Raw genomic sequence first — 17,059 nt, forward strand, 5'->3', positions numbered from 1 at the left:
TTCGAAGCAAAATTTTGATATATTGCGTCCTCCAATGGAATCAAATGTTTCATAAGTTTCGAAGTGACATACTTAGAAAAATTTGTTGAACTCGCGATGCACTTATGACAATTGATAACATTGACAAAGTTATGTTATGAGCTATGTTGGCACACAGGATCAAAAACCAATTATCTATACGCTGACTTTCACGGACCCCTTGAAATCGCTTTGTGAACCCCTTGGGGTTGGCCGACCCCCCGTTGAGAAGATACAATTTTGGTAGAGAGGTGACTTTCTTTAACCGTAGACAGATAAAACCAAGCAACTACATGGCATTTAACATCATACAATTAGAGTGAACATAAAAGTATGAACGTTTTCGGCCATACTCAAGTTAGCCCTTCTCAAGTAACGAAAATAACTGATTTTACAATAACATCTACATTGAAAATAACTGATCTACACAATGAATTGAAAAACGAAATGCACAAGAATGAAACTGCAAAGCAGAGGAGAAAGACACATCACATGGCGGTTAATTATGCAAGGCAAAAAAAATGCATCACACAAAAATTATGAAAAAACGTTTAGGAGATAGGAAGCACCTGCGGCAAACAACTGCGTATTGAGACGAGGATTGCAGGATTTTATGAGCAAAGCCTCATGGATTTTCGTATCAAATTCGGTGGAACATTTACGCACAACTCTAAAAGACTTCAAGGATGGTTTGTTGTTTGAACATGTTTGGCAATCGAATATATGGTCCTTAATTGCACTTTTTCTGTTCAAATTAGTTAAATCTAAGTGCTCCCTCACTCTCATGACCAAATGCTGCATGGACATACCAATGTATGTACAGTTCTCGTCATGCAAACAAGTGAATTTGTACACAACATTTGAACACAAGCAGGAGAGAGTCCTAGATTTAAGCTGAAAATTATAACCAACTTTAAATGTTTTATACACCGGAATAGTATCAACGTTGAACTTCATTTTAATAAAACTTGACATATTGCTGACAAAACGTTTTAAAGCTAACACTGCTTTACAATATTTTCAAATTATATACAATATTTGAAAAACATTATTTTCAGTGGCATTGCTTGATTTTAGTAATTGTGTATATACAGTATACATAATAATAATTTAAACTTTTAGAAACTTTAACATTTCAAATTTTGTGCAGCTTCTAAGATATGAGGTTGTAGCATAAACAATGCATCTCCACCAAGTTGTTGTATATACATACACGCCAAAAATTAACCACTGTGTAATTTTGTGTCATAGGTGTAAATTATTTGCTTGAAATGTTACAACTTTTAACCTGATAAAGCAACATTTTAGAATCATTAGTACCGTACAAACAAATGGCAAAAGGTCATAAACATTCTTCAGGAACCAAAACTACAGAACCCAAAGAAGGTATTGCAAATTTAATAATGTGTATTATTATTTGGAAGATTGTAATCTTCCGGCATCTTGTTTTTATTACAACATTATTTTTTAACTCCATTACATAGCAATATTTGTGAAGACATATTTTATGTTTTATAATATCACATCTGTAGTAACACATGATCCTTTTGTTTGTAAATTAAATATAATATTGAAACAGAAACTTGTATTCAGTTGCAGCTTCAGAAAATCAAGTGTCAAAGCATAAGAATGCTCTCCAAGCGGAAGGAGATGTTGCCACACAAGGATCCAACAATAAAGTTAATGTTGAGGTTACTCCCAGTTTTGTTGAGTTATTAAGCAAATTATCTGAGTAGTCTGCAATTGTTTTTGCACATGTCTTTAGTGAATGGCAGGTTAGGGATTAATATTATTCGTGCTCCTATGAATTTTTGTTTTATAACTTCTATCAGCAAGCACTAAACTTTGATGATAAATTTTCATGCATCAGCTATAGCCAACCATGATTAAACGAAGTCACAGTCATCTACATCATGTGTAAGCTACAAGTAAAAATATTTTATTTCCTTTTTTTATAATTTTGATCATCTGCATCTTGACACAGCTTTTCTAATGGATTGCAAACCTGTTTTTGCTAAATTACTGGAGTACTGTTCAAAGTGAGTAGCCAACTATACGTTGCTTTTATTCAACAAACACATAGCTTTAAACTATAAAAACAACCAAAAAAAAGAGTTTTCTACAACGTGTTTGAAAGCTTACTTAAATTATTTATTCCTTCTGCACATACAGGTGACCAATGCAACATCAGAAAGCACTGACACAAAACCTATTGCTGAAAGTGACACTGACAAGGTGTGTGCTGATGTGCCTTCAATATCACCTAAAGCAATCGAACCAGAAGAAGATGAACCTTCGTTATCTGAAATCATAGTGTCACGATATGAAGGAGACAAATCGAACACTGGTCAATATGAGGGCCAGGGCGAAGTATGGTTTATTGGTGGGAACACATACAAGGTATTCATGACGTTTTTCGATATCGATTTTAAAACCATCCCTACGTGATCTCAATGGGATTGGGAAGTTTTAATACTTTAGGCTATTTTGCAGCCCATTTTATTGAAGGAGCCTTATATTAAACCTAGCGTGGTGAAGCAATTTCGTGCTTTCTTTTTCACAGTTTGTCTTGCCTCAAGGCAGTTGGATTTGCTATTTTAGACGGTTTGCGACAGTCATGGGCTCGGTCTAAGTGTCAACTCATTGCCTTGACATTCCTAGACTTGGGGAACTTTTCCAATGAATGCTCACAACGATGTTGATCTTTCAGTCACTCGCTATGTCATTCCAGAGCCATGTTTTTTTTACTTTGAGAGAATAGCTGCACATGACCATATCAAGTCACAAACACAGTTTTGCTTCATAAATCTTCGGGGACTTTGGTGATTCTATACTTCCTCAGATAATTTTTTTTGTGCGTTGTGAGGCCAGTTGTCTCCCTGGCATTTACGTTGCCATGAAGCAATTTCAAATTGGTCACTTTTATTAATTTTTGCATATACAAAAACATAAATCAGCAAAATGATAACAGTATTTTTTGTTGGTTTTTAGGGTGATTTCATGGAAGGGGTAATGCATGGCAAGGGCAAGTACACCTGGAACGATGAAGTGCAATATGAAGGTCATATGAATAACAATCAGATAACCGGATATGGAAGATATGAATGGCCCAACAAAAGGTGGCATAATATTTGAGGATTGTTCAGCAAAACTTGCCAACATTTTATTCCAATTAATTGTTATGCTTAAGCAAAGATTTGTTATTTAACTGTGCCTGTTTTGATAGGAAAATGAAAAAAATCTGTAAAATGTGATCGTTTTTTATGTTTGTTTGTTTTATTAGACAAGCAGCCTAGAAACGGGTATTTGTTTATGTTAAAGGATCGGTGGCTTAGTGGTTAGTGCGTCCGCCTCTGAATTGGTAGGCCTGGGTTCGATACCCTGTCGGGTCATACCAAAGACTTTGTAAAAATGGTACTGAATCTAATTCCTGCTTGGCATTGAGCAATGGAATGGATTTAGGTTATAATGTACTCAGTTGCGCCTCTATACGGCTGCATTAACACTGTCTGCTTTGTAAAGAGGAGCAACCCTATGCGATGGATACAGCGCTATATAAAAACATGCATTATTATTATAAGCATAGACAACTGTTGATATTTTGTTATCTCCTCAACAAGTCTTTTATTCAAGCTACTATGAGGGCGAAGTACACAACGGGATCAGACATGGTGTTGGTGTGTTCAAATCTCCTGCCTTTAACGTCTCCTATTCCGGCCAATGGTACTTTGGGAAGAGGCATGGCAAGGTAGCTTGCTGTAGAATGTTCAGTCATTTATAATGAATTGAATATGGCAAGATTTAACTTCTATATAGATGTTTGTCGTTGTCGTTTCAATTTACGTTTATAGAGAAACGTACCGTAGTAGGTTGTGCAAAATCCAGACATAGTGCAATGAATACCAATTAACAGTAAGTTTACTTACATAAATTTAGTAAACGTTATTGTATTTATCTTTTCACAAACAGTAGTCAGAAAGTGGGAATCATGCATAGACGATTACCTAGCGGTCTTGTAATTGAAGACCTGAGTTAAAGAACTAAAGCCCAAAATACGACTATTGAGATAAAGCAAGTTAGAGTTCTTTCAGCGCTGTTTCATCAAACACCAGCGTGTGTTATAACGAAATCAAGCCGTTTGTTAAATCAGATTTTGCACGCGGCCAGGCATTGACCATTACACCGTGCAACATATTTCAGGTGATATCTCAATTTCCACAAAATGTAACTTTTTAAGTAACTTTTATGTAACTTTCTAAGTAGTTTTTTAACCTGTGTCTTCGGTTGATCTTTTGTGTTTGTTCACAGGGAATCATGCATTATAGTGAACATTCCTGGTATGAAGGCGACTGGGTGAACAACACCAGGCATGGGTGGGGAGTGAGAAGGTACATGACAGGTAACGTCTATGAGGGTCAGTGGGATAACGACAAACGTCATGGGGAGGGAACCATGCGGTGGCTGACTGCTGATGAATCATATGCAGGCACGTGGGAAAACGGAATGCAAGTAAGATGTAGTTGATGTAAAGCAGAGTTATGTAGTAAAGTCCATCTTTGACTTTTGTATAATTTGACCTTTTTTTTGCATAGCAGAAAGGAACGTACTACAGTATAGGTTAAAAGATTATAAACATTTCATAACAAGACTATTAGTAGTTTTCCTCTTGCGTATGAGACAGAATTTTCAGGGCAGGCGGTGAAAAACCAGGTTAGAATACCTTACACTTAAACTATCGTACAATGCATCCTGTTTATTGTCATTTTAGGTTATAGCAAATTCAACTTGCTTTGTTTTCCAGTTTGGTTGACGTCAATTATTATGTTCTGAAATTAGCTCTTCTTTCGAATGTAAAAGGCTTTCTGTAGACTGCATTTTATCAGGGTCAGCATTCCTTGAGTAGCCACTTGATGGTAGAGTCGTCCAGCATTAACAAACCATCGTGGAGTAAACGTCGGGCAGCGGTAGAATATGTGGGTATGAAAATGTGCATTGAATAAAACATGCAATGATTTAATGCACAGCACGGATGCGGAACTCACACGTGGTATCTTACCCGAGTTCCTGGATCCCAATATCCTCTCCGGAACGAATACGTTGGTGACTTCGTCAACGGATTGCGTGATGGCGTGGGAAAGTTCTTCTTTGCAAGCGGTGCTGTGTATAATGGAGATTGGGAAAACAACAAAAAGCATGGATGGGTGAGTAAAAAAATATTGAAGGGACTTAAGTACCATATGACACCCTTGGCAAGCGGGTTGTCAGACCTGTATATGACGTCATTTAGGTTGGCAAAGTAGGGTTATTTAGTTCCGTTATAGGGTAGAGGAATGGAAACGTGTATGTGATATTTCAACAGCCCTCAATGAGATTTCAATCTTTATTTCCTTTTGTAAATTTGTTCATCAAGTAATTTTAAAAGAATTAAGAGTTTTGGCCTGGTTTGGCTTGTAAAATAACTTTAGTTCAAAGAACAAATGTTAATAAAAGGTGATTTGAATATAACGTTTTATTTCGTTGAAGCAGTGCTGTTCAACGCAACGATTTCCACTGACTTTATGTAATAAGTTTGCTTACGTCTTTGTTTTGCTTTGTGTTTTAAAAGCTATTTAATTGTCCTTCACACACTTATATCATATCACACACCAATATCAAAATCTGAAGACTTATCGGTAAACTTTCAAAAACTGTTTTGATGATATCCAGTCAAGCATTGAAACCGTGTTGCTTGTCTACTTCCATCGGTTTTGTTTGCATCAACAAGCAGCAGCAAGCTATCAACAGCAAGCTATCCACGCCAATCTAGTATCAATTTCATTCTTCGAGACATTGACACTATTATCACTGGATTAAGTTTCTTTATCGTTTAAGATTTCATTGTGTTTTTGTTTTGGTGTCATATTATAGCTACGATTTTTACAGCCTGTGCTTCACTCTGCTGTTACCTAGACAGCTTTACGAAGCAAACGTAATTCTGACTAACTAGTGCTGTTTTGAAACTGTAGGCCCACTGCGTATTTAACTACTGTCATCATTGAATGTTTTAGTAACATTTCAAGACCAAGGATTGGAAAGTTATTGCAGCAGGACAGTGAGTATTTTATTTTTTTATCATTTTAATTTAGGGCAAGTTTATCTTCAAGAACGGGAGGGTTTTTGAAGGTCGGTTTGAAAACGACCATATGGTCGACCATCCTGGGTACACTTTGGATGGCAATGAAAATCCGGAGCAGGACATTGTGAGAAAGCAAAGTCCGCTTGGACTGGAGGAAGGTTTGTAATAGATATGTAAAAACTTTTAATTACGCGGCATTTGGTAACTGACGTTTAAACAGAAAGAGGATCAGAATGTGATAGGGTCAGACTTTAGGTAGTTTGGGTGAAGGATAATAGGGTGAGTAGGAATAGAACTATAAGCAAAGGGTTATGACTACAGACACGGTGTTGGTCACACAGAACAGATTTTTTGATTGATTTAAAGTGTGTATCCTATGCGCTTTTGAGGTATGGAATTGATTGGGTTCAGAAGGTTTTCAATTGGGGACAACACTGTAGAGACAAGTTTTGTTGTGCTGCAGCTGATTACGTCATGTCTGAAGACGGAAGTGGTAACTTGCTCGGGCCAAGTCTGACTTTGGACATCGATTCAATTCTAGAGGATTTTAACGAAAGCGACCGTGAAAAAGAATTGAAACAAGTACGATGTGCTGTTGCCTGTTTGTAAATAGATTAAAACAGTTTCTAATTAATAAACACGTTTGTTTATGAGTAATAGTGCTCATACAATGATTGTAGTCTATAAAAATCACGCACTTACTTTGGGAAATACTCCAGGTCACATTCTTGATGCTTCGAAACGTATCCGTGCTGCGACGAGTCTATAGCTTCTACAGCGCTCTTGGTCATGACCGGTCTCCGGACAATACATTTGTCATGACGAGATTTCAATTTTGGAGATTCCTCAAAGATTGCCGCATTCATCATCATAAATACTCTCTTACTGCCATGGATCGAGTCATAAGTAAGAAGCCAAACTAGTTTCATGCTTTTGTCTCTTTTTAATGTGTTTAACTTTTATGGCAAGACATATTATATGTTCTTAACTTCTTTTTCTTCTGGCTTTTATCCCACACTGTTGGGTCACCGGTTAGAGTTTTAATTTTCATAGTAGCCTATGTTAGTGTGCACACCCGCTTCTTACATGTGTTCAACAAATTCTTGCTACTTTCCTAATATACTGTATTTTAATCAACTTCAGGCCTATGCGTGGTGGTTGAAAACTTTAACTGGTGGATCGAAAGGCAATGAATGCTGTCTTTGTGCCCATCTTGCAGCACGTTAATAAATGCCTTGACAAGACACGGCGGCGCGCTCGCAGTTGAAGTCTATCCAAAGTCATTTAAAACGTCGGTCAGGCTCCAACACTCGTCTACACAGTCGACATGATAACATTTAATGGTGTATTTTGCTGTTTAGTGTTCTCGTTTGTATTTTCATGATCAGCAAAGTGCCGCAATGTGGCAGACATCCACAATCCTATGGAAAAGCTGCTTTTAAGGGAGTTCCTGACCAGTTGCGTGCTGCTCAGTTACATGATCTATAAGAAAGAAGCGCTGTGAGTTAGAATTTGCAAATGTTGGCTTTCTTTGGGGTGTGTTATGCAGACAAATCACACAAACTAAGAGCTGATTGAAGAATCGTTGTTAACTTATTGTTCAATTCAAAAGAAGCTTGTTTATCAGTTTCTACCCTGATCTCTGTGCTGATGTTCGTCCTGACTGTTCAGCCAAATGCCACGATCGGGCGACACGGATTCAACTCTCGTCGTGTGCATTAGGCATTGCATTTTAAAGTTTGGAAAAGTTTATCGGTTCAAGGACAAATACTCCTTCCGTGAATCAATCCCATGCTGGCACTGCTGACTGCTTGGTTGTCACTTTTTGTTAAAAGCGTAATTACAAGTCAATAATTTCTCTTTAGTGATTTTTATTGAATGCCCGGACATCTGACCCCGATGAAACGTAGTCTAAAAAAATTCTCATGCGGAAGAAGAAAAATAACTAAAAAATCATTTTTCTCAAATTTGTTTACTTTTTTTACTGCAGTGAGTCGACTGAGAAGCAAACGGTTCTTGCTTGGTGCTTACAACGCTTGATTGAGGAACACATTCTAAAGCGTTCTTGTCGAGTGGGAGGAAACTTCTTGTCTGAACCCCGTCGAGCAGTAAACGCGCTTGCCTACATGGACAGATCCTGGAACATCTATCAACGGGTCTGCACCCCCCGCCATGAACCTCCCTATGAACCCGTTTTTTGCATGCGACAGTTTCTGTTTCTTTTGAAGGTATGGTCACTGTTTAATATACTGACAAGATGCAGATGCACTTGTTGATTGGATTCGTAGGTTTTCCGTTTCTCAATAAACAGAAAAATGCCCAAAAAGCAGAAATTGTTGCTCCCGCCAAAGTTTCAGACACTAAACTATTTTCGTTTTTAGTACTGACAGTTTTTTTGTGACGTTGCCAAGCGATGAATTCAGTTTCATTATTTTAAGCTCTATTCTGTTTATTCACATTGACAAAGCGTTGCAACCTCTTTCATGTTTATGCCTTCTTTTAATTAAACTTAGCCTATGTATGCGGTATTATTTTGTTTTACAAGAATGGACAATTTTAAACTTTAAGCTAGCACGATAGCTCATACACTCAAAACATTTTCGGAAGATCGCTTCTTGTCGGAATGAGATTGATTCTTCCATTTTATTTCGGTTAAGCGAAACAAAGTAAACGCTCCTTATTTCACTCCCCTTCAATTCATGTCTTCAGAAGTTGAACAATCCGGACAATTTCTAAAGTTTATTGAAACACAGTTTGAAATGGGTCGATTTGAGCTGTAAACGAGACCACACCATTGACAAGTGCTTCAATATTATCGCAGGATTTACAAATAATCAGCCCAGCACTGAGCACAAAAGCAGTCCTGACCATCCTATCATCTGACGACCCGTCTGTGTCTGACGGAGACAGCTGTAACCTGGAGGTTGAGGTTTGTGTTGCCACAATCATCTATGTATTTGTCGCCTAAGCCAACCAACCACCTACGTAGTCGACGTCAAAGCTTTGCTTGTGACAATAATTGAAACCAGCATCAACGAACAGTTTGGTTCCTGAATATCGAACGGGTTTTGTTCTCAAATTCACATTGACGGCGAAAGTTGAACAGAAGCTAGGCGATATACTAAGTTTAACGTTTTTATCAACAAACATCGTAACAACGGTAATTGACGTTACACAGATGACTTTCTTGGAATTCTTTGAAGCGTTGGTCGGAATTGCAGTGAATTTCGTGAGCGACTCGGTATATTCGTCTTTCATCAGCGAGCATCCACAAGATAGGTTCGTTTTCTAAGTCCTTGTGTCTTGCCTGTTCAAATAAATGTGCTGAGTTTGTTCAAATAAACTTTCTGCTAAAGCTCTGCCTTCGTCTTTGATAAACATAACTAAATTTTTACCCCGCCAGCAAAGTTGCTCTTTTTTTAGCATTGAATCAATGAAAAACAGACAGATTTTGGTAACTGGGCTCATTGGACTTGTTTTACATCAGCATTCCTTACAAACGTCTGGGGAACAGAGATGTTTGTCACTGAATCTACTTTGGCGTCGTTTATCAGCTGCATTGAACGTTTGTTTCAGGTCGTCACGCCCTGCTTCCTCAGGCACGCAAACAGCGTCGGAACCTTGCGTCACAAACCAGGCTCTCTCAACAGATACCTTCTCACAGGTTTTTAGCTAGAAAATCACCTCTTTTTACGTTGATTCAATATCTGCAAATACACTAGTCCGCTCCGATAGCTCAGTCAGTCAACTGGTTAGCGCGTGACTTTGTCAACGAAGAAGCTTCAAGATCAAGCGGCGCTGGTTCGACTCTCGGGTTGTGCGCTTGAGCAACGCACGTTAAGGACTGCTCTCCATTCAGCGGCACCTAATGGATGCCATAATTCCCTGGCAACAACACTTCAACAATCGAAAAACTTCACTCTGTCAATCTCCGTAACCGACCCTGCGTAAAGAGCCTCTACAAATATGCGAAACTACCTGGAATTACCAATCAAGGCTTTGTCAGTCCGAGGATAAAGATTCAAAACCAACCAACCAACAGTATCTTTAAAATTCATGAGCTTGTTGAGTTACTCGTTGGCTGTAGTTTTTCTGTGAAAAATTGTTTTTCAGAAACAGAGTAATGTGTATGATTATTATTGATTTGCCTGCCAAGCAAATAATACTAGCCAGGTTCTCTCGCTTGTATGGTTTATCAATAAAGCTTTCGCCACCCTAAAGGCGGTTTCTTCGGTATCTGACTTCAATGTAAACTGCTTCATTCAAACCACACGGTTGCGTACTAATATACAGTACCTACTTGTTCGCGCTAGTCGTTTGGGAGGCGCAAGACATTTTGCACAGCGAGCGTTAAATGCTGGGTCCAGTGATGAGTTAACGTTGCAAGAAAGAACAATGCGAAATTACAACCTCAAAGCTTTGTGTTGTAAACTTCTCTAGGTCGACGATGATCGCGGTGACGGGCCCCATCATCAATCTAGCAAGCATTCTGTCATATCTCATACAGGTAAACGGTTCCACACCATCTCGCATAATCAACGTTTTTTTGCATTGATTCAACGGCTGCAGACTTCCCATGAAAAAAACGACCGATTTTATTTATGTGGTGTCCATGTCATTCGTAGTTGGTTTCAAGTGATTCTATGCGTGCGTGCAAGCCAAACATTAATGTAAGCCAGGGGTGTGCAACCTTTATTACAGGAGGGCCAGATATAAATAACTGGGTGAAACCGCGGCCGCACGTTTATTTAACATATGATTTCTAGTAGTTGCAGGCACAAAAAAGTAGTTTTTTTGTTATTCGTGTTATTCTTACGGCATTATTAGAGGACCTTATCTCCTTGCAGATATAATAAGTGAAGACGCATAAATTTCTGAAGAAAACTGCTGATCAAATTTATTGTCACACCCACTTTAAACTAGTTCAGTGAGAAGTTTGCAGCTGGTTTCTTTTCCTGGTGGCTTTTTCCCAATTTACTTTAATGGAAGTGCTCGCAATTCGAAGTCCTTTTTTCAAGCGTTCGTCTGTTGGAACTGATCGATAGGGAGATTTCATGACGCCCATTTTAGAAAAAAAATGTTCGCACAAATACGTTGAGCCAAAAAAGAGACATTTTTGAAGCAATGGATTTTTTCAAATGTGGAAAGTCATCCTGGTTGAGATGTTTTCGGTGAAAATCGCCAAGATTCATTACTAAATACTTTGCTTTCAAATCCGTTTTCTCTTGAAAATCAATCAGTTCAAGTTGGATATCAGCTGGTGCTTTGTCAATGTCTGTGTCGAATGGCGAAGAGAATATACCAAACAAATATTCATGAGATTTAAAGTCCTTGAAACGAGCCAAAAATTCATACAACAATTTTTCAAATTTAGTTTTCTTCTCAGGATGCATTCCATAGTCTCTCAAAGTTGGAAAGTGGAAAAGATTTCCCATCTGTATGTGAGCTTTCTAAAGTCGTAATTTGTTCATAAAGCCTTTTATGTGACCATACATTTTTACGTTCCAAATAATTAAACAAAATGGGTTAGCGGTGGCCGGTGGAAGATTTCTAAAATGGTTAACAGAAGGTGCGAATCTATAATAATCCACTCCACAATGAATTGTTCACACGTACCAGACTAAACTAAATTATAAACACGTTTCGCAGGCGGCATACAATTCAAAATTGGCACATCTTTGCGGGCCGCACAATTTTTCTTCGCTGGCCGCATTTGGCCCGCGGGCCGCACGTTGCACACCCCTGATCTAAGCCATTGATAAGATTGTATATTTACACACATTTTTCAAAACTACGGCAGGAGGATACATTCAATTGTTTGGGACTATGCTGATAATGGAGCATATCAACTTATACACAACGGCCTTGTCAACGTGCGAACCATAATAATTACTGTCAAGGCTAATGTAATTTTGATTCCGAACTCCACGCTAAATGCACTTTATATCTTTTTGAAATTGTAGTAATGAGAAACCAAAGCGAAAAAGTATGATCACTTAATTTCAAACCACTGCAAAACTTAAGATTTCAACTTATAAAAATGACCAAACTTTTACCAGATGCTCTTCGGATTTTCAGCACAAGCGCCAAAATCTAGTTTAATATTGGCATGGTAGCAGTCGCACATGAGTGGCCTAACATCACACATAATATACACAAAAATCAGTTGTCAACTAATATAGTAGTTGGACTAGCAACATGTACCAGCGATTCTTACTGTTATCACACGTAGCAGATCAGCCTTGTAGAATTTGAATCTTGTACATAGGCATGGCCTATGTCTTTAGGTCTCCATGTGATGGATTGTGTTATATTTTAAATGTTAATTCGTCATCCTGTTGTGTTGATACCATCTGTGGAAGTCAGACGTTGCACGCAGAAGTTCAGTGTTAATCATGATAATGACTAGGGTGGTGGGAATAACAATGAGAGTGATATCTGAACATGTTGCTTCGCTCTAAAGGCGCAGGAAGCACCGGAGCATTTCTACAAACCCTCTCACAGATGAGCATGCAAGACGATGGCGTGCAGGCGGCCGATGACAATACATTATCACCACCGCATGAGGTCACTCAAGCGCATAATGGTATGGTTTACGCTTTGTGAGCTATCGCTGCTCTTTGTTTAATCAGTTGCATTCCGTAAACAGTTACGGAATTGAACTTATTGGCTGTCAACCGAGTGAAGAAACTCTTGGCCAAGTTGTGAGTTTTAGCAATTTCCTCAATGTCCATTTAGTGAAAAGTTGTTCGAATTTGGACTTTCAGAACCATCACATAGCGTTGCATAGGTTTGTGACAAATGCTGTATTTGACGTCATAAGGAAGTCACGAAAATCATAAAAATGTCATCATATGGTAACCTAACAGCCTAGCATGACATAAATTATATAATGTCTCACTTTGAACAGATTTGAAAAGGCTGATATATAAATTTGTGCAGTCAAACGACATTAAATTAATAGTATTCTTTTTCGTATTAAAAAACCAAACCGCTAAGTGTATTTCAAACTTACTTCGTCATATTCGTTCATTTGCGTTAAAGTAACATTGAAAAGGCGTAAAAAAACACATTCCATGTCTACCTAAAGATAGCCTACGGCCTGATTTGTCACATTTTGCAGAAATTTCCAGATTTTGTTAACTTTGGCCGAATGTTTAAATAAATTTTTCTAAAAATTATATTTTTACGCTTTCTTTACTGTTTTCCCCAGATGACACAATAGGTTTTAACATTCTCAGATGTTGAAAAACAAAGAAAATTTGATTTCAAAGATTTTAGTCAGACTGTTAATTTTTCAATAACAGTCTGATTCAGCGTTTTTCTACTTACTTTTTCTCATTTGCTATTTGCTTCCCCAAGACAACGAAAAGCTTTTATATCATTAGGAGACAGCAAAAAGTAAAAAAATCTCAGAAAATGTCAGTCAAACACTAGCAGTAGCTGTAATCAAAATCTGCAAAATGTGACAAATCAGGCCGCATCTCCAGGTGGCCATGCACATTCTAACACAGATTTCGAAGCTGGGAGTCCAAGAGAAAACGAATTTCACGCGTGGTGCAGTAAGCTGAATAAATTTTTTTCCCACCATTTCTTTCCATCCTGGAATGGTCTTCAGACACTGCGGACGGAAACAGCCAAGTACACAGCTGAAAAGAAGGAAACTCAACGTTTGAAAAGTGTAGAGTTGGAAGCACAAAGGTAACAGTAAAGTTTTAAAGTTCAGCCTGTTCAGCACTGCAATCATGTGGCAGTGTGGCTATCTAATTTTCAGTGACGCAACGTTCCAGGTTTTTGAAAAGGGGTAAAATCTGAGTTAGTCTGTGTAACCATAATATTATGGTTTACACTAAAGACTATAGTTTCAGATATGCAGCTGTATGTTGAACATACGCTATGTCATGTGAAGAACGCAAGATTAAACATAATAAGACACCTGGTGAACAGTCTTTTTTTGACGATTGGATCTTTTTGTCATGAGTATTTTCTTGGTTATTTTTTTTGTCATGTGAACTGTTTTTTGTTTTTTTTTAATTAAATAATTTCTTGCATCCTTACACCAATTTTAGTTCAATCTTATTCTGCCTTGTTATTTGAACCTCAAAAAAAAAATTAAAGTCAATCGTCCGTTATGTGCCATGTGGCACTCTATATAGACGTCCCCACTGGGCTGAGTACCCTCCCTAACAATCCTGGTTCGACTCCCGCCTCAAGCTGGTTGTTGAAAAACATCACTCAAATCTACCCATGGTAAAAGAAATTGGGTGGGTGTAATTGGCCAAGAGAAAAGAACTGACCACTCTACTCTCGTTAGTGCCGATGGCTTAGTAAATGAGAAACTTATCTTCTCATCCCCCTATGCTTGGATCAGGTATGGGACTCACCTTCACCTTGCTGATGAGGGTTATGGCCTGAAACAGCACTCTCTACCACTCTATTCCATTCACAGTGAACTGTCGACTTGAATATAACCCGGAGAGTAGATCAGTCATTTTTTTGCATTGATTGAAGGTCTGTAGACGTTGAATCAATGTAGAAAACGACTAATTTGCTTTCTGAGAAGTCATCATCTGTTCTTCAGAAAATGGTCTTATATCTTATATATTTCCTACGCAGACGTCGCCAGATGCGTTCACAGGAGCCTCCCGAAGAACCAGAGCCGGAAGCGCCTCCAACTTCAACCAGCGCCGAATATCATCCTGTTTCGATTGACATCCAGGTTTGACAATCATTTACAGCCGGCAAATGAGTTTTTTTTCACATGGATTTAACGTCTAAAAACGTTGTGAAACTATGCAAAAAAAGGGCTGGTTTTGTGGTTGGATAGTAATTACTTCATCTTGACGAGGTGAAATTTTCATGACATAAATAATTTATTAAATTATATTGTCTTCATTTCACTGTCAACGTTTTATTTCCTACCAACTTCCATAAACGAAAAGTGAATGTATATGAAAATATAAAGTGAAAAGAAGATCTGCCAGTTTTTTTTTCGATTTTTGAATGTAGTCCTCGACCTTAGATATCAGTTAAATGAACGCTTTGAATTTTGAAAAATTTAGGTAACCAACAGTTAAACACAGTCGACAGCACCCAGTACAACAGTCATAACCTGCATGCAACAACAGTAAAACGTTGAAAATAAGCTGCCTCTGCAGAAGTGACTGTCACCTGATTCTGAGTACTTTCTGTTGTAGAGTCTCAAAATAGAATTAATAGTAAAACAAAAACGTGTTTCCTTCTTTTGCTGTAGAAACTGAAAAACTCTCTTGCCATCCACCCAACTTTTAGTCCTGAGATTTTTCTTGTGATAATCCCAGGCTTGCTGGTAGGCAGACATTTCAACTTTTATTTTTGTCGTAACCAGTCACAGTCATAGTAAAGTCACAAGTCACAGTCACAGTAAAGTCACAGTCATAGTAAGTCACAATTGTTTATCCCTTTGAAAGACTTTTCAATTTCATGCGGTAGCCTACCAGTATTATAGTCTTCATATGCAGTTCTTTCACTGCGTTGCTGTTTTTTATAACCGTGTAATTGAAAATCAATGTTCTTTACTCTACAGTCTACAGTATTGGCCTGCCAAGTTTCAGCGTAACTGCTTTAATAACTGTATTTTTTAATCACAGATTAGTGAAACTACTGAGCATCCCAGAGCGGCTTCGTCAACAGCGAGTGTTCCTAGTTCGAAAAGTGGGAAGTTCAAAAAGAAGAAATAGTTATTGTGTCCGTGTAGACAAGGCGGAGCATGGACACAACGCATTAAAATGTCATCATACTTTGGTGTATTTTTTGTACCTTTTTTAATGTATTGTAAATGTATATGTCACGTAAACTTGCTATCTAAGCCGCCTCACTTAAAACAAGTGTTTCGAATCTACTGAAATTATTTTGTTGTTGCCTGTCAGTTCTATTTTATGAAGTGAGTTATGTGCAAGGTTTGGGATGTTAGTATGAATTTATACCACACTTTAACTTAGACCTGTGTGGTGAGGAGGCTGTGTACTGTTACTGTAGGTAGGCTAATGCGACATTATTGATTTTTGATGCCTATTACATAGTTAAAATATTTGTCACCTTAGCAGTAGCCTAAACTTAGCCTAGTAGGCTAATAACAGTATGAAATATTTCGTGTTTTCATTATTTGATCCTGTTTAAATATATGTTATGTTTAAATATATGTTTGGTATGTTTTAACTTCTAGCAATGTTTCTTTTTTTCGAACTAGAGCTACGGTATATCTACAATCTACATTCTCTCGGCTAAGCACAGCCTAAAAACTTTTAGCGTGTGAGAACAAAGGCATTTTGTCTTAAATAGGAACCATGAAATGTTGTTCCTGTTTGGTAATTATACTCAGGCAAATGATTTAGTGAACGGTAGCCTACTCGACTGCGTCTCGAATTATCGGTGCGGCTACACTGAAACTGTCAGCTTCTTGTAAGCTAGAATAGGCTACTTACTACTTAGGCCCTGAGCCTCCCTGCCCGAAGCAATGCGTGTCTGCGATAAAAGGCCTAGCACGAAGTCCTACTCCTACAGTAGCCCATGAGTTATAAAAACACACATTAGTAGACTATATTGCTATCGTCTACTAATGTGTGCACGTCTACTAATGTGAATTTGCTCATTTTTTAAAGCAAGCATTTAACCCAATAACCCGGTGTTTCCCAAACTTTTTTTAATAGCACCTTCCTGGACAACAAACAAAGTACGGTATTAAAAGCCCCTTCGACAAATTCAATGTTGTTGCAACGTCCCTGGAACAAGTTTCACAAAGTTTGTGATTGCTCGTTAAAGGAGGCAAAGCCTCCCTGAAGTTTATGCATGTCCGCCCAGCATGTTTATGTAGGCTTGTTCGCCCCGATAGCTCAATCAATCATTTTATTTTTCGTCATTAACGCGTCCGGGACGAAAAAGATACTA

The 17,059-nt window shown here is 38.0% G+C and overlaps 1 protein-coding gene across 1 annotated transcript; it reads left to right on the forward strand.

Moving 5' to 3' along the window:
- Positions 1-1,267: 1,267 nt before the first annotated feature.
- Positions 1,268-16,304, forward strand: LOC145784269 (radial spoke head 10 homolog B-like). Its single transcript, XM_082596056.1, has 20 exons — positions 1,268-1,404; positions 1,612-1,709; positions 2,191-2,418; positions 3,010-3,137; positions 3,652-3,766; positions 4,327-4,527; positions 5,043-5,219; positions 6,144-6,291; positions 6,597-6,715; positions 6,853-7,039; positions 7,522-7,633; positions 8,124-8,361; positions 8,955-9,062; positions 9,312-9,412; positions 9,710-9,797; positions 10,574-10,640; positions 12,597-12,719; positions 13,624-13,834; positions 14,750-14,852; positions 15,763-16,304. Exons 1-20 carry the CDS (start codon positions 1,350-1,352, stop codon positions 15,850-15,852), a joined length of 2,697 nt encoding a protein of 898 aa, XP_082452182.1. The 5' UTR covers positions 1,268-1,349; the 3' UTR covers positions 15,853-16,304.
- The last annotated feature ends 755 nt before the right edge of the window (positions 16,305-17,059 follow it).

Source organism: Aplidium turbinatum, chromosome 15, assembly GCF_918807975.1.
Source record: "Aplidium turbinatum chromosome 15, kaAplTurb1.1, whole genome shotgun sequence".
Taxonomy (NCBI): domain Eukaryota; kingdom Metazoa; phylum Chordata; class Ascidiacea; order Aplousobranchia; family Polyclinidae; genus Aplidium; species Aplidium turbinatum.